Here is an 18,776-nt window from a genome sequence, read left to right as displayed (position 1 = left end):
CATTGTGTGGACTGTCTATTACAAGTAGCTGATTTTGTAGAGGATGTATTTTACTAGAATGGGTGGAAATTGGCACTAGTGGAAGTTCACCGATTTAAGGAACTGCTCTTCCACAATCTTATCCTTTCTGACCATCACATTCAAGCCCTTCTACTGCTGTCATTCCATTTCTCAGGGCACATGTCTAAAACTTGAGATTCTCCACATCACTGTGCATAAGCAAAGCCCCCGTGCTCTCCTAGACCACCCTAAGACCAGCCCTGCCCTGAAAGCATGTGAGTTTATTCCTCGGTATAGAACATGCCTGGAAAAACAGAAGGACAAAAGAGATATATATACTGCTTAATGCATACCTCGCTTCTAGATATAATTACTGCATTGTAAGTATGAAAAGCAAGTGCAAAGATGATTTCTTAATAGCATATGCTGGGTCTGCATTAAGTGTTGACAGCAAATAAATGGCAGGATGCTTCGGCATTCTTAGTATGTCACACCCATTTCTCTACTGCTCGTCACTGTAATATCTCAGGCATGTTTCATTAGCACATTCCAGGGTAGATTAACACGCCTCAGATACACAGTCAGCAGACACCTTGCTGACCATACCTGTTTTCTTACATAAATGGCACCTCATGAGGGATCATGGTACAATGTGAAGGATGGGAAAGCTTAAATACAGGGAGCGGTTTTTATAAGGAAATATATAAACCCGTGGAAGAGACTCCACCAGAAATGGTAAGAGTATCTTGTGTAAGACAAATCAGTAGCAAACGTGAAACTAGGTGACTGTGACAACTCTTAGGAGACCTTCTGCAGGCAGCGCTGCATTTCATCATGTGTGGAGGAGCACAGGTCCACAGGCCAGGGCTGGCTCTCCTGCGGCAGGGATGGTGGTGGTGGCAAGAGTAACACTCACCCATGCGTGTGCTCAAGAAATCCAGGTCTCACAGCACAGCCTTTAGGCAAAACTTGTTTGTGAGGAGGAAGCCGGGGGAGAGGGCATTTGTGATACTATGCTGCATTTCTCTGAATTTTTCATATATAAAGGAAGGAAAAAATCTGTATTTACTAAAAAGCCATGAGATGAGCTGCTAATCATTGGGGTGCACCGGAGGTGTCAGTTTCTGCAGCGGTGCTCAGTTCACATGGCTGGCACTACGCCTTTTACCAGAATCTACCCTATGATATGTACTGAATTTCTGTTAAAATACAGTGGCACTCTACCTGAAGCCTCCATACATCAGATGTCTGTCTTGGCATGCTAATGAAACTCCATAACCCTATAGGATATTACAAATCAATAATAATCCCTTCCCACTCTTGTGGCATAGCTTTTTGGTACAATGGACAAAAAATCCACTTGGAGCCTAACGTTCACTCTTGTATAAGAGGACAGACGGGACAACAGCTGTCATTTCTGGAGAACAATTCACAACAAAGCCACAAAGGATCCACTGTATCTCCTCTAATCATAAATCCTCCTTGAGCTGCAAAGGCACACTCTTTTATTATTTTCTAATTTAATTCTGGTAACCTTCAAAATCAATTTTGCCTGAAAATACCTTTCATGGATATATCAAAATGAAGAGTGTGTGGCTTTGTTTAGTTCTGACTCTCTTGGAATTAAGTTTTGAAGAGAAAAAAATGATACATTGTCTGGAACACAAACTCCAGTTCTCATTTCTATTAGGCTTTGGTGTAAAGCACATTTAGATTGTTTTAACTCTAGTGTAAATGAAGCTTAACTCCACAGTGCTATGTTACAGCTCTTTGAGGTTGAATAAAACATAAGTCACTGGAGAACACAAAGACTGCAACTAAAAATGTTTTTTCCTGAATCGCTGGCATGTAGGATTTTGTATCATTAACTCCTATGGTTTAAAAAACCAGTGGAGCTGCATGGGGAAGTTTTCTTTGTCTATGATAAACAGTAGTAATACTAAGGTCACTTGCCTTTCCTTCTGCAAAGAGTAATATACTTCAGGGACATACCTTCACCTTTTACATTTTTCAGTATGGAAATGAAACACTGGTTTGGTTTATCTTCTTTCCCAGTTACAAAATTAATCAGTTGTAAGAAAAAAAAAAAAATTTTTGTCACTGCAGCGTGACGCTGAAAATCTGTTCAGTCAATTTCAAAATGGATCACAGACAGCGGTTGAAGAGCTATTGTTGAGTGTGATTTCTTAGTGCTGGTTTTCCAGAATCAAATCAGCATACAAAAATAAATTGCACATGCTCCTGTTTTTCTGCTTTAAGCACTTAATATGCTTCAGTCTGTAGACAAAGCAGTATAGGTACCCACCCACCATGCCACATGGAGTCATCTTATGTAGATAACAGCTTTTCAGGAATGCAGCTGGGGCAGCACTGGAATCTGTTTAGGAACTTTGTACAAGCTGTGATTTTACTTCAGTACCTCTTAGGTATGTCTTAGTATTAAATCCAGTCAGTGACTTTTTAAGAATGACTGAGATTAGCGATACAGATTACTATATAAGGTTATACTTACGATGCGTGAGGATACATTTACTGACAGCTTTGGCATCTTTGGCAATTGAATATAAACCTCCGTGCTTTAGGAATGCAAGTTAACAGCTTTAGTGACTCATGCATTGATTAACAGAACTGGGACCTCACTGTTTAACCCCTACTCTTATGGTATATGAGGCACCCAACACGGGTTTTGAACAACACGATTGTGCTTCAGCTACATCTTTTAGTTCTCTTAATTAATGTACAGACCAAAACAGGTTATCTTTATGCTCTGGACACAGACATAAAATAAGTAGCAATGCACTCTGGATTTTGTAAAGTAGATTCTGCCTAATTTGTGAAAGATAAATCAATGTGTGGGACCACCAGTGCACTGCAGAGAAGCTGTTAAACTGATCTGAGGACCATCCAATATATTGTGGGGGGACCCATGTGACGTGTTTTACAACTGGTAGATTAATGTTATCATATATGTAAAACTCATATTCAAGTGGAAAATTCCGCAAAGTATGAACCTGTGAAAGTATTTGGAAAGGTTACTCTTAGATCCTCTGAGCACAAGTTTATTTATCTGTCCAGGAAATGATGAAATCAAACCCTGTGAGCGTAAAAGAGGAATACATATTATTGCAACATGAGCAGCAGTTTTTATTAAATCTCTCACAAACATAACTCAGTGAAGCTGGCAGTAATGATGCCTAGTGCTGCCACTTAGTGGAGCTGTGCTTACTTAAATTAGAGAAGTGAAGATTAGTAACACTTTTTTGTTGCAGCTGATAAACCTCAGTTTGTACGAAAGTGTAACAGGACTGGTTTTCAGTGGCACTGAGTACATGGAGGTCTTGTATAAGTGCCTTTACATGATGACAAGAAGCATTTTGAGGAATACAGGAGTGAAACACCTCAGTGAGCAATGTGTACTTTTCCTGATACCTCATACATAAAACAATCACACCGAGAAATAAGTAGTTCATCAGTGCAAAACAACTAACTTCATACGGAACTTCAGCAGCCTGCAGAAATTCCACCCATGGAAGATCATGTTTTTCTATTATGATGGAAGTTGAAAGGACGAATTTAGCACCTGAAAAACAACCCTAAATTATGTGTGCCGGGCTATGAATGGTTAGCTTTCACATTTCTGTTATAAATAGACCATGGTGGTGATGCTGCTGCTGCTGATGATGATGATTTTGGATAACTCTTCCATCATGTACAAGTTGCCTGAGTACACTCATATGGGGAAGAGGAACATCCTGTGAGAATCAAGCTAGAGTCAGACTGATAGATAACCGAGCGAAGCTTATGTCCCCGTGCAACGTTTGATCCACCTCTTCAGGGCAGAATAGAAATGACTCACTCACACCAGTGCATGCAGGCATAAATTGAAAAGGACATCCTTTTAAAGAGAATACCTGTGGTGGTATCTTCCACCTCACCTCCTGCTTCTTAGATTGCAGGCCAAACACAGCTCATGAAAATGGATTCCTTGAATGCTACTGACAGAAAATTTTTAAAAATGTATTGAAATATAAGAGTTAGTTATCTGTACAAGCAGATCATGTTTGTTATGCCATATAAGTGCAATTGAGCATATAACAGCTAATAATATTTCAGTGGTTGAAGCCAAATATCCACATAACAGGGAAAAAGCATATGTATTTTATCAGTAGGTAACGTATGAGAGTAACCAGCCTAGGTATGTCTGTGAGCTTCTCTAAATAAATCAAGCATTGTTCATATCCACACATTTCTCCCTGTGCGGATAGCACATACAAGCTTATGCTGCAGTGTTTAAGACCGTGCTGTTTTAGTGCATAATGAGTCATAAAGGTTATGTTTATCCTTTCTACAGGGAAAACTTAAATACAGCATGTATCAGCTCCATAATATTTGGTATAACTAGGCGAAGCATAGTCTGCTCTATGGCTAGTGCATTATAAAGTGGTAAAAGATTTTCAGTCAGTTTTCAAGACAGTAAAGCACAATTTTCTTCTTAAGATATGACCTGTTTTTCAGGCAACAACATTTTCTCTGTAGTACATGCCTCTGATACGTGTTTTCAGATGTAACAATTTCTTATCCCCTGTTAAATCCAAATATTATTGTTCAGCAGTAACACTCTGGCCCTGCTACAACTTAAGTGATGTTCTGAGTGGAAAGCACATTGATACCGTAGGTCTTGAACTCTCCACCACTCTATATGCTGGTTCTGGAATTTCTTCCTAAACTATTCATTTCTGCAAATTGGATTTGGCATTAAGCAAACCAGAGAATTCCAGAAAAATGCCTCATCAGAATCATTCTCCCGTCCCTGATCAACGACCCAGGTCTGGGCTGAATCCTCTCCCGTGTGTTGACCTGTTTCCACATTAGTCTCTTCTCCTCTGTGCTCTGGGAATTGGCAGGCAACGTCAAAGAGAATCTGTGCTCTCAATGGAGACAAATTCCGCAGCACTGCCTTGATAAGCCACACAGAACAGGTCCCTGAAAGACCTACATTCAGCAAGCTGGATGGTGAAGGGCTGGTGAAGCGAGTGGAGCACAGCCGTTTCTCAGGCCTCAGTTACGCTCGTGCAAAATCCCTGAGACCATTTCCACGGGCCCGGATGGCCGGGAGGCAGTTCCTGCAACCTCGCACAGTCACCTGAAGCTCGTGGAGGAGCACGGAGGAGAGCAGCTAAGCCCCAGCCGTGGGGAAAGGTTTAATTTGGGCTTGTGCCTTAGCCACCGCAGGGGCCCAGGTTTCATTAGGTGGGCTCAGGTGTTATTTGTCCCCTTCGGGGCTGCCGCTGCCCCTTTTGTCCTCGGCTTCTGGCGCCCCGGTGCCCCCAGCGGCGGCCCGCGCCCTGCCTCCCCCGCAAGGCCCGCCCCCACGGCCGGCTCCGCCGCTTCTCCTCAGGCTTCGCGCCTCCGGCCCGCGGCGCCCCCAGGACACCGGCGCGGGGAGCGCCTGGGCGGCACCGGCAGGACGACAGGAGGGGACGGTGGTGCCTCGCCAGCCACAGCGCGTCACGCCGGCGCCCCCACCCCCTTCGCTGTTAATTATTGTTAATACTGACACCCGGTCACTTTGCGGGAGGGCTCGCCCGCCTGCCCCCCCATATCCCGCCCTGCTCCCGGCGGCCGCCGGCAGGTGGCGCCGCCCAACCGTCCCGCGGCGCCGCGCGCCGCCCCGCCCCTCGCCACCGCCCAGGTGAGGCGTTACAGGGGGCGGGGCGCCGTGCCCGTCCCCTCCCCCTCCCCGCGCCGCCCGCCTCGTGCTGCCCGCCGCGCTCCTCGAGCCGCGGCTGCCAGTTCCCCGCGGAGCCCGAGGGGAGCCCGGCCCGGCGAGAGGCAGGGCGGGAGCGGGGGGCAGGAGGGCGTCCCTCCCGCCGAGAGCGAGAAGCCCCGCGCCATGAGCCCCGAGGAGAAGCCGCCGCCCAGCCGCTCCCGCGGTGACCGGCCGTCACCTCAGCCCGCTCCCGGGCGAGGCCGGCGGCGAGGCGGCTTCCTGACGGAGATCCGCACGCCTATCCGCACCGAGCCCTTCCAGGAGCGGTACAGCCTCAGCCCCGGCAGGGAGCTCGGCAGGTGGGCGCGCTGCGGGCGCTGTGAGGGAGGGGGGCGGCCGGCGCTGGAGGGGTGTCCCCGGGCGCCCCGGCCCGTTGTGTGTCCCTCGGTCCCCCCGCCGGCTCGACTCGCCCGAAGCGGCGGGTGCGGAGCGTGTGCCCGCGGGGAGCCGGTGCCTTCCCCCTGCGCCGCCTCTCCTCTCCCGCTGCCCCGTGAGCGGCGGCCGCCGCGGCGTTGTCACCTGCTGCCCCGCTTGGGCGGGACGAGGTGGTCGCGGAAGGGGAGGGGAGCGGGGGTCGCTGCCCCGTCGGTGCTTGGAGCCGCGGTTAGCGGCAGCCTTGGCCGGGCGCTGGGGGCCGCGGGCAGCGCGCCGTGCCCCGGCTGCGGCCCCTCCTGCCGAGCAAGGCGTCCCCCGCCCTGGGGGCTGCCTGGCAGGGCGCCGCTCTCCCGGGGAGCCGGTGTGGAGTCGCACTGCTCTAGCTTCCCAAAAGCTTCCCTTTTCAGATTTTTTTTTTTCCTTGAGCTTTCTAAGCTGTGATATGGAGAGGAAAAACACGTCTAGAGGAGACTGGTAGCATATGCTTGGGAATAATGTAATGGTGGGACTCTTCAAAGAATTGAAAAGCTGGTTAAAAAACTTGCTGTTATAAGTGATTCCACAGGTGAGGTTTAATCAGTGTATAATATCAACACCTGGCCAATCGCAAGCAAGGTTGGAGGCAGAAAGTCTCATTGTTATAAGGTTTTTGCATCTCAGGAACTACTTACATGGAATTTCAGCACCTAAACCAATATTTTTGTCTGAAATTCTGTCACTTTGTATAAAAAGAATGACAGTATTCCAACTCACAGTCATATCTGCTTTAAAGAGTATTCAAACAAAAAAAAAGCTTAGGTTAATTACCACAGTATATATGGCAAGGTACGCTCTTTATTTTATGTTCTTTTGCAAGTTATGCTAGCTGGCTGCGTAGTTTGGTTTACACAGCAGTAAAAGCAACCCGTTTGGAGCTAAAAAGGAGTTTCAAAGCAAATGTAGCTGCTGTAAATAGCTCCCAACAATTTTTTAGGTTGCCTAGGAGTCAGCTTCATGCTCACTTGCTAACTCTGATGTACTAACAGAATGAAACCTGTTTAAACATAGTGGCCAAAAGCATTCATGTGGGAAGCAGATAGAAGAAATGTCCCATAAAGTGAGAAAGTTGGGGGTCTTTTAGCATGGTGTTACCACAATGTCCATGGCACAGAAACTGAAGCTAACTAAATGCAGGCTACAAACCAGCCTAAATTCTAAGCAGTGGTCAAGAAAAGGTGCAGGAGCAGCTACACCTGTGCTGGTTGTCCTGGTACCAGTGCTGCTCTGGTGTTTTCATTTGAAGATCAGATGACTTTTCAGAAAAAAATCTGTAGTTCTGCCATGGAGCGAGACCTTTTAGAGCTGGGTGATATTAATTGGCCTAATTGGAAAATAGATCAGATGAAAGTTCCTTCTGACACACCAAAGTACAACTGAAACGATTAGCTTTGCACCGTGAACAAGAGCTAAGTACAGCAGCAAGTCTGCAGCTGGAACAAGTAAATCTCAGCATGAGTTTTTGTGTGGAGTCGTTTTTGAACAAAACTACACTCAAAAATGACCTTCACATGAAGGTTGTGATTTTGCACCTGTAGATGTGTTAAAATTAATTAAGTGGCTGTTCTGTTTGCCTTGGTTTAATGCAACAGTTGCACATATTTTGGTTCAGGCTACCTTTTCCTCTCCTCAATTCACAAATTTTTCACTGTCTTCTCTCTTAGAATATAGAAATCTATACAATTTAATGTATGTGCTTTGGTTTTTATTCAGCAATTTTGAATGCTTTTTTACTACATTTTGATTAAAAAAGTGGATACTTCAGCTCAAATACTCCCATTGAAGACAGTTTCTTGCTACCTCATTGTAAACAAAGCATAGGTGGTAAATGGAAAGTCTCTCTGCTGCTTGTAACTGTCTCTGTTTTATTGATAATGTATGCATAGCATATTTCACTTTTATGTGTTCATAAAATGTGTAAGTCTCTGCTTGTGGCTAGAGTTTATCTTTACAAAGGACTTGCACAAATTAGCACCCAGGTGTGACAAGTTTTTGACTCATATGAAAAGCACTCCTTGTGCATACAACATTCTATTTTAATTCTAATTTGGTAGCTGGATTTGCTCACAAAAAATGTTTGTATGCTCTGTATTCATCCCTCCATCCCATTTCCCAGAATTAAGGATAGAGGTTTTGAGAATAACAACGCTTACATGAATTGTGTTTAAAACTGACAGCGGGGAGAGAAAAGAAAGTAGCTGTAGCACCCTTGCTGAGAGCAGGGCTGCTGCATGAGCTCAGCGGGTTCCTGTGCTCTTTGGCCTCCAGTCCAGTCAGTCAGCACATGTATGTTGAACTCGCCGTGGCACCTGGGGCCTCGGTCTTCTGTTCCCTTGTCACCTATATGTAGAGGAGGTGGGAAGAAGGGGGAAGATGGAAAATATTAATTAAGGCTTTGTAGTCATAGCAATTCAGGAAAGGGAGGTACCTACCGAGGCTGCTGCCCCTCATGGCATGTTAGGGAGTGAAAGTCCTGGGGGAAGCGTTGCTGACAGTCGCAGATGGGCAATGTCACTGGAGGGACTTGGGTGCAAACCCATAGGAAATCGGGCTTCGTCAGTTCTCATGGGGGAAAAAACTGCTTTGAGAATGTACAGCTTATGTGCTTCAAAAGGCTGCTGCCTTATTCAGTATGGTTGAACAGGCATTTGTAAGTCTATGGAAATACAGCTGCTAGGAAAAACAGGTTAATTTAGGAAAAGTGCCCAAAACTTGGTTGTAATGGCTACTCTGGAAAGGAAATTATTTTAAGTTGCTTCAAATGACATGGAAATGGTAGGGGTTTTAAATTAAATGGTCTAATAAATGAAATTTTGGGCCAGTCTTCACAGCCTTATTAATTTTACTGTCCCAAAATCAGAATATCCTCACACAGATCTTCATCACTGTGTTGTTTAAACTCAAACTCACCTCTGATAGATGTTTTGAGGGTGCCACTGCTCATCAGCTTGCTCAGCCTTCAGTGTCTAGACAGTGCTAGCTTGGAGTTAGGTTAGTTTGAAGTAGCGTAACCTTTGCAGAGGACAAGATGCTAACTCTTCTTCCCCTGACTATTTGCACTTAAGCCGTAACTGTACTGTAAAATGGGGAGCAATGTATTTTATATTACCTGGAGCTTCTTTAAAAGAGTCTAGTGTAATTGTATTTAGTTGCTTTGCTCTTTTCCTCAACAAAAAACTCCTGACTGATTGCACACAAAATACCACTAGGCTAGTAGTTAAATCTCTTCAGCTCATTGATAGAGTATTGCACTTTTTTAATATAAAACAACCTCTGTACATCATTTGTGTACAGAAAATAATACTCCTGATTCTAGAGCTCGCTTGCAGGAAGGCATAAATGACTGGCCTTTCTTCTCACTGGAAAGTAACAGTCACCTTAAAGGATTGCTCTAAATTCCCCCCTGCCCCCCTCCCCCAACTCTGGCATGAGCTTGATTTTCTTGGGTAGCTTTCAGTAACATGCACCTTAGTGGTACATGACACTTGTACAAATTTGTGCATCAGTAAGAATGCATATGCTGTCACACCTATGTCCTCAGCTGCTCTCTGCAGTACCACAGCTAGGGTAAAACAGTTGTAGAACTAAATAAAAGTGGAAAAGAGGTGAAAATGAAAAATTGTACGCAGGTGTTTCCACCCTTTGAGAAAAAAATTATGTGAATACATTATTCATGAACATCAGAAATGGAATCCCCAGACCTTGTTGTGGAAATCAAAAATTGTAGAGAAAATCCCCATACTTTAGAAAAAAAAATTATATAAGTTATGTAATAAATTGCATATAGTTTTGTGGATCCCAGAAAAGTTTCCTGTACCTTATAAAAAGTAAATATCCTCACAGGAATAGCTATTATTCCTGCATTTGTTATAGTGACACTGTTTTATAGGTCACTTTATAAATGATCATTAATGTAAGGTTAGTTCTCTGTTCTTCTGAGCTTATGACAACCAAAATTAACTGGTGTGACATAAAGGCTCCTGCTTATCTGATTTGACATTTGATTTGTGATTTGAGGCTTTTCCTTTAAGCCATAATGTATGCCAGATGAAACAATGCTAATTCTGTTGGCAACCTGAAAAGATGACATTGAGCTGCTTTGTAATCAGATATGATTTATCTTAAATCATAATTCTTGAATGAGACTCTTGTGAGGACTGAGAACTACTTCTAGTTTCCTATTCACGTCTCCCTTCAAAGCATTTTTCTTTGTGTTGGGGTGACTGGTAGTTAGTTTTCAATTTTGGAAATACGCATTAAGTTTTTCCTCTCAAAACTGCTCCTCCTTCAACACAGTGTCCTCACTCCTAGCTCTTCTCAGTACAGCTAAACTAGCAATGCTCTGATTAATACTATGTTCACTATTTAATAGATATTTGGTTTATAAGGAGTTCTGAAAAGCAAAGTGCATACTTCATAGGAAAGGTTTTTTATGTCTGCCTTATGTACTATTCTGTCTCTATCAAAAAGAAATTCTTTACAAATTTGTCTTTTGGCTTAACTATACAGTGGATGGTATCTTTGGATCTTAGCTCTGAAATTCTTAGATGTGAATCTGGATTGTTGCACAGTAATTAGCTCTACTAGTAATAAACATAAGGTTTGTCAAGTCTGATCTTTTGGGGGATTATATAGAGAAAATGAGTTCTAACAAGCAGTGCTTATAATAGCTCTAATTATAGGTATAACCATAAAGAATCTGGGCAGGATTCTTGGTCTTAAACAACTAAGAATTAGTATTTGTCAGCCGGCTGAACTCCCATGTAACCTGTCCTTTTAGTTACGTCACCTATCAGGCTTCTGGCCAGCTCAGCTAAACAGGACATGCGTGGCCACACACAGTGGTGGCTCTTGCTGTTTCTTGCTGCCCCGTGAATAGTTTTATTTCCATAGTGACTAATGTACAATGAATTGGGAACATTGGTACTCATTAGGCTAATTAACTTGCTTCCAGATAGATTTTTGTGTATAATTCAAAATGACCCAGCGCTTCTTGAAAGCTGTATTATACAGATTTCAAACTTTCCTAAACTGCTTTCTTTAGGTCCTTCACTGGTGCTAGAATTAAAACCTTTTGACTCTGTGCTAAGGTGACATTCAAGCGGAAGGAAACTGTGCTTGACAGAGACTGTTTAAGGAAAACAGAAAAAGGCTGAACCCCAGGGTCTAGATTTTTGGTATAAAGGCTTAGTATCTACCAGGTATTAAAATAACTTGCTGTTAAAGGGCTTTTCTGTAAGTTTCTTGGTTTATTTTTATCTGTTAAGCTTTTTCTTATCAGCATAGATGCTAGGTCTTTTTCTTCTGCTGTTTTTGGTTTTGGTGCTAGAACCTTCAGCAAGGATTTGAATACTTTTCATAAATGCAGAGCTTTATATTGTACACAAGTCATACAGATGCATGTCTTCGATTGGAATAACTTAATCCTTTTCACTGGCTGCACAATGAGGGTTACTCTCTGTTGTGGTTAGGATTGTAATACTGGAGGGATGTTTATCCTTGTATCTGCAACACTAATGTCATAAGCTTGCTAGTAATCTACCTAAAAGAAACACTGTCCTTGCAATATTTTGAGGATCAGGAGTGTTATTAGCGTGTTCCCATGCTTCCTGATGAGCTGTCTCTGCTACACACATTATATCTTCAAACACAGTTTTTGATAGATGAGTACCAGGTGCCTAGCAGGTTGTTAACCTTTTAGGTGTCTTATTCCTCCTGTGGTGTGCTGTGGTAGCTCTGTATCAATTACCACATTTCATAGTGATCTTTTGACAACACCTTCTCAGTGCTACAAAATCGTGTAATGTTATTTTCATGTATTTGCAAAACTATAATTTGTCCTAATGTGTATATTAGTAGTTAAGAACTTTTGATGGTGGAACGGGTTCCCCAGAGAAGCTGTGGATGCCCCATACCTGGAAGTGTTGTCCCTGCCCATGGCAGGGGCTTGGAAATAGTTGATCTTTAAGGTCCCTTCCAACCCAAACCATTCAATGATTCTCGCAAAAAAATGGATTCAAGACATTGAAAGCATATTCTGTTTGTCTGCCTTCATAGACATATAGGCTGTGCTCCGATTTAGTCTTAACACATGCTGTGCTGTAGATAATGTGTGCTTGTGCAAAATACGATTCCTAGAGGAACAGCTGTGGCTGTATCAGTGGTTACAAGTCCAATTATTTTAAGCGAGATTGCCTAGCAAATACCCGCTTTGTGGGTGCTTATTTGACTTAATTCATTTAGACTGGGTAATTTTCAAACAAATGCCTGTTAAAAGCGAGCTGGCTAGAACTTCTTTCAGCAGTTACATTTCATGGATAGCAGTCTGCCAATAGGTTTGGAGCTGTGAGAGTGAGAAATGGCATGAGCCGAATTAGTTAATTCTGGGAACTTCAGCTTGTAGATAGGAGAGGCAAAACCCATGTAATTGTATTCCAAACCAGATGAGGACTTTTGTTTTGGTTTGGGCAACCCCATAATAAGTTAAGAATCAAAATAAAGATCTCCAAGCTACTCCTGCAGCTTTATAAGAAAATTTTTACATGTAAATAAAAAAGATAGTTTTGATGAACTTTGTACCTGTATGATAAGAACTAAAAAAAGATTGCTGTACTTCAAAGCATGAGAATTGGTCATTGCATTAGGTGACAGATATTATAAACCTTTTCAGTCTAAAAGTCAGTACTGTATGACTGGAGCCGAGTGGAGCAGGTGGTGTGGACTCTTGCAAGGAAGTTTAGAGCAGACACTTCAGTCCAAAATGCTGTGGGGGGAAGTCTTCTGACGTAAGCACTGCAGTGTGGTTTTAGCCAGGCTGCTGGCTTGGTGTAACTCATCAGTTGTGCATTTTGTCAGAAATGATGCTCATTAACGTGGGTTAAGCACAATGCTCAATTCTGCTCAGCGTGCATTTGTATTCACAGCATCATTGTCACAAAAAGTGTGTTAGGAAGCTTTATGTTGGTCAAGCTGTTTAATTATTTTTAAAATCATCCAAGTTCCTTGCTTATATAGTGAGACAAAGAGTAAGAGATTTTGAGAACTGTTAAACAGTCAGAAAACTTTGGCTATTATCATTTGAGACATGTAATGGTGAAAATACACAGCAGAGTCTGGCTATTGCATGGCAAATGGCGCAGGATTTTCAGCAGTTATTGACTAATAGTGCTGGTTGTTGTTGCCTTAAATCTGGTGGGATACTTTGGAAAACAGTAACTGGGTTATTGTGATGTAGTCATAGAAAGTTAGTCATAGTCATAAATTGTCTATTTGTACGCTTTGTTTTTGCCAGCCTTTTTAATGAGAGGTTTGAGGATACCTTAATCTTGCAAACTGGCACAGCTTGTTTATTATATATTTTTGAAATCCAGGTTCTTTCAATTGATAGCATTTTATTCCTTTTTCACACAGTTTAAATTATATTGAACTGTGCTGTTCTTTTAAGTGTAGGGATTATCACTCAGCAAGGCATCTTTCTAAATTTAGAACATATTTTAAATGTATCCATTAATAGTGATTTAGTTCGTTTCCTGAAATGTTAATTCATAAGGGCAATACTAAAGTTGTCACTAAGGGACTTAATTCTATTTTTAAATTCTTTAATTTCAGAGGAAAATTTGCAGTGGTGAAGAAGTGTATCCAGAAAGACACTGAAAAAGAGTTTGCAGCAAAATTCATGAGAAAAAGAAGAAAGGGCCAAGACTGCCGGATGGAAATAATCCACGAAATTGCAGTCCTTGAGCTGGCACAATGCAACCTTTGGGTCATTAACTTGCACGAAGTTTATGAAACTGCAACAGAGATGATTCTAGTCCTGGAATAGTAAGTAGTAGTAATAATTCCTGAATAACCTTGTGCAATATTCGCTTAAAACTAATAATGTAAAAATACTGTGTATCAATATGAATAGTGTGAAAAGATTTTATTGCTTTCCTGTTAGACTTGCTTGAGTTCAAAAAGAATTGCTAAGAAAAGCAGTATTATAAGAAGTTACATGCAGTCTTTTAACTACTGCAGGTTATAATAAATTTCTCCAATTATGTATTATCTTTCAAAACTGAACTCTAATTTATGTAGCTAAAAAAATTTTAGTGAAATATGGACTGTGTACACTCCCTACTTGTAAAAGAGGAAGAGGAAATAAACTTCAGTTTTTGAACAGATACTCACTGCTTATTTCATTGACGGTGACAAAGATAGGGTGAAATCTGGGGGTGTTTTACCAGTTATGAAAAAGTAATGTTTTTGTTAAAAAGAAACTATCAAAACCCCTATGACCTGCAATGAAAAACCCTCTAAATCATTATCTTTTTGGGGAAGAAAAAGTAGGGGGATTCAGACCTAGAATAGTTTTTCAAATGACGTTTAACTTGTGACTCTACATTTGTCTGTGTGGGTTTCCCCAGTTGAGTTTGTCCAGACAGGCATTTCTGCAGCTGTTGTGACTGTTCATCTAATACACTAGTGACTTAGATATTTGACATCTAGGTTCCAAGAGGCAGACAAATGCTTGTTGATGTTGAACTCTGTTAAGATCCTGTTTTAGCTGTATGGATTTAAAATAATTAGGAGGGGAAAAGTGAAGCTCAGTAGTTCAGAATTGACTTAACCTGTCTGCTAACATAAATCTAGTTTGTACCTTGCTTTTGGTAACAAAAAGAAATGGTGAGAAATCATGTGTCCCAATCTGATCTTGTTTAGAAATCAAAAAAACTGTTTTTAAAGCTCAGTGAAATGGAATGAGACACTGTCTGCTAAGGCAAACTTCCTTCTAGAATACATTTTTTTGTAAACATGATTGTGCCCTTATGGAATCCATGGTTTATGAAATATTCAAGTATCTGTTATACTGTGAAGGTGTGACAGCTTCTGGATTTTAACTGCTGTTACTGGAGACTTGTAAATACATGCTTTAAACACTAGCAGCACAAACTTAACTACAATACAGTTTAGATTTCTGGATCCCATAGGGCTACAGGAGTGGTGAAATCCAAAGTTTGGTATGAGCAATGGGTTTTGTGATCATTTTAATGTAAAATTGCTAGTTTTCTTTTAAAACTCAATTATCTTCCAATTGCAAAACATTTTAATCCAAAGTATTAACTAGGTTGTTAAGTAATTAACAACGTTATTGTTTTTATATGCATCAAACAGTCATACCTTGCTCCAGATAAATAGCTGTGTGTTAGACTTGTAGATTACAAAAACAGTCTTTCCCTGACTTCAGCAAACGTGTCTGGATGCTGCTTTAATGTCAGCATGTTCCAGAGACATGTTGCAACAAAACAGGTATGAATATTAGTAAATTTCTGACATTCTATATGCAGAGGATGAAAGAACATATCTAGACTGCAAGCTTCTCTAGGGCATTTCAGTTTCTATTAAGCTTGACGGTCTGTGTGGCAGATCTTTATCTTGGGAAGGAGAAAAACAATACCTAATTGTTGGCCACTGACTTTATCTGCTATGGTTTTCAAGCTTCTTGTCTTGATGTTGAATCTGTTACAAGGGGTGAAGGGGACACCTAGTGCTTTGCCTTCATGAAGAGAAATATTAATGTTACATGAAGGGTTGTCTTTCGAGCAGTATCAATTTTTGACAGAAAGCAAAATCGGCCGCTGTTGTTACTAAGTGCTGAGCAATGGGAAGCAATGAGCCATTACAGTGTTGGCTTCAGTATAGTATAGCAAAGTGATGGCTGCATCCACCCTGACAGCAGTCTCTGACTTCTGTTTGTTGTTGCCAAGACCTCATACAGAGGCTTTAAGTAGGGGTTGAGGGGGCAAGTCTGACGGGGTAGTATGTAAAGCCTGAAATTAATCAGTGGGTCAGTCACATTTAGTCATGTTTCTAGATTTCAGTGAAAATGGAACAATTGAAAAAGAAAACCAGGCTTTCACTGAAAAAAGTCAAGAGTGTCTAGGAAACCTGATGCATCAGATGTAACAGGAAAAAAGCAAATTTGGTAACTTTGGGTCTCAATACTTGCACGCAACCTACCTGGCTTTTTCCAATTTCTTTTGAAAGAAAGAGCAACAGAGCACCTCATGCTTAAGAACTGGTGGGTTTTGTAAGTATTCATCACCATATATTACGCATCTATGGAAGGGATAGTTTACATTAGTGGGTCATTAATGGTTCAGATATCACAGAAACCTGTATGTGTAACTTCAAAATCTTAGCTGCTAAGTATTTTTTTGTGAAGAGCTTCTGAACTGAATAATCACCTGCCGGGGTCTTGTGTAAGTAGTAAACTCTTGTTACACTTCCTTTAAAAAAAGAAAAAAAAAAAAGTCTTTATCATTTTGAAGACAGTGTTGGGTTTTATTTGGTATGCTGGATGCAGTGCTTTTTTCACCTACAGTTATTTGGGGCTGGATAATATTACTACTTGTATTGGACATTACTTAGTCCTACTTACTGGAGGTGTGACTGGTTAAAGTAGGAGTCTGCTGGAAGGAAACTATTTCATTTGGCATGGGATTCAACAGAGAACTGTAAGCAAAAAAACTGTAATCGGGAATAACTGCTGCTACAATATTTGCATCTTGTCTATTAGCAAAGTTATTTTAGATGGCAGTCTCAAATCTCAAAAACTAGGGGAAAACATCTCAAATGATATTAGTTCTTGTGTTTCATTGAGTTCTTGGGCTGTCTGATTGGAAAGGTTAAGGGAAAAAAGGAAAAAAAAAAGAAAAAACAACCAAAAAAAACCCAAAAAACCCAACCACATTTGTCTGAGATCCAAGAACTTAAAAGAACAGTATCTACAACTTAATACATTTGGATGCTTCTCTTCCCCTCTGTCCCCTCATCAGATAGGGATTTACAGTTTTCTCAGGCTTTGGGGACATTGGTATGTTATGATAGCCTTACACCGGAAAAATTCTCAGTAAATTCACTTGTTTGCTTACTGTCTAATGGTATGCCTAGCCAAGGAAGGGGGGGTATGACTGTCAGCTGTAGTGAATGTGAATCTTTGGCGATAGTGTCACAACCACCTTGGTGTGATCTTCTTGTAATATAAGCTTTGTGTACAGAAAGCAAATTAATTTCCTTTTATCTTCCAAATACAACCCTTTCAAGAAAGGCTTTTGACAGAGCATAAAGTTCAGGAAGAACAATTTTGGCCCTTGTAGACTATATATGGTCTCGCTCAGCATTTGAAATCAAGTATATTCTAGAACTTGTTGTCTATATGTCTGTATTCTAAGGATTTGTACTTCTGAGTCTTTCAGAAGACTGTCTTAATGTCTAATCCATTAAAGCTGGGGTAATGTTTAGTTTTTTCAGATGCACTGAAATAGATTTGTTCAGTCTTTTTCTAATTATATGCTAAGTGACTGTGTTAGTATTGGAAGTGCACTTGAAAGAAGTAGGATGCTGAATTCCATACAGTGCATTGTTAAGATATGTTTCCAGGAAGATAAGCAGTTTCCGTTGAATTTAAAGACAACATAATTTTAACGAAGTGTAATGCTCCAGATTGTGGAATGGTCCATTTATGCTGATCAAGAGTAATAAAACGTTAGTGTGCTTTTCACTTGAAACTATAGAGAAGTTAATGGCACAACAGTACTTTCATAAACAAATCAAAATAGCTAAGTAATTCTGGTTGCCAGAACTGTCAAGTTTGGAAAGAATTCTTATGTCTTGCTTTTTTTTTTGTACACTAAGGGAGCGTGTACCAGAGAAATAAGGCATTCTAAGTAACACTGGATTTTAAAACTCTTGTGCTCTTAAATATTTCCTTATCCTTTTCCCCCGCCCCCCTGGTTTAAGATGGCTTGTTTTCATAACTACTTTCATGTCTTAAGGACAATTTTATTTTTTTTTTGTCCCCTAGGAACATTTTCTGTGGAGTTGGGTAGGGGTGCCCAGTGGTTGGCAAAGTTATTTCCTAACAACCGTTAGAAAAGCTACAGCTTAATGGAAGATGCGTTCTTAAAGGCAAAATAGGCAAATGTTATAAACACCAGAGAACTCCTGGTCTGCATATATATAGAAATCATAGCAATGACATGCCCGTAATACTTTCCTAGCAGGTATTCTAATCCCTTCTGTGTCTTCATTAGTTGGGGTTTTTTTTTTCCCCCTGAACTATAGCTAGGGAATACAAAATAAGAGTTGAAAGTGTTGTTAAGGAGCTTGGCAAAATTTGGCGTAGGTGTGCAGGAGAATCTTTTTGGAGTTCACTTTGACATTGTACTTCCAACCACATGTGACTGGGTTGGCTCACAGGTAGTGTTCTGTTTTGCTTTTAGGGAATCAGTTAAGCTCACTCCCTGGCAACAATACATGAAATGATCTTGCAGTAACAAATTTCCCTGTGTTCTTATAAAGGGTTGCTCATTACTTGTTTGAATGTGGTATTTTTGGGGTAGGATGAATTGTGTGGAAGAAATTGTTCTATGCATCCTATAGAGCAAAGTTGATCAAAAAACAAAACATTGTATGTGAAACCACCTTTCCATATGAAACTGTTTTGTAAAGGTAAGAATTTGTCTGTGATAGCTGGGAAGGGCTATATTTCATAAGTCATGAAGTGGGTGTGCATGTGTAAGGGCTGCATTTGCTTGTTTCACTCTTAAAAATG

General features: G+C 41.2%; 1 protein-coding gene across 1 annotated transcript in view; it reads left to right on the top strand.

Annotated features, from left to right (window-relative positions):
• The first annotated feature begins 5,730 nt into the window (after positions 1-5,730).
• STK17A (serine/threonine kinase 17a) overlaps positions 5,731-18,776 on the top strand; it is a 28,426-nt gene continuing 15,380 nt past the window's right edge. Inside the window, exons 1-2 of the mRNA XM_040590901.1 lie at positions 5,731-6,069; positions 13,790-14,002. Coding sequence (XP_040446835.1) covers positions 5,894-6,069; positions 13,790-14,002 — 389 coding nt within the window. The 5' untranslated portion in view covers positions 5,731-5,893. The remainder of the gene's footprint in view (positions 6,070-13,789; positions 14,003-18,776) is intronic.

The sequence above is a fragment of the Falco naumanni genome, chromosome 4 (assembly GCF_017639655.2).
Source record: "Falco naumanni isolate bFalNau1 chromosome 4, bFalNau1.pat, whole genome shotgun sequence".
Classification (NCBI taxonomy): Eukaryota; Metazoa; Chordata; class Aves; order Falconiformes; family Falconidae; genus Falco; species Falco naumanni.
The sequence above is the reverse complement of the archived record's forward strand: the minus strand, read 5'-3'. Positions and strand labels throughout refer to the sequence as shown.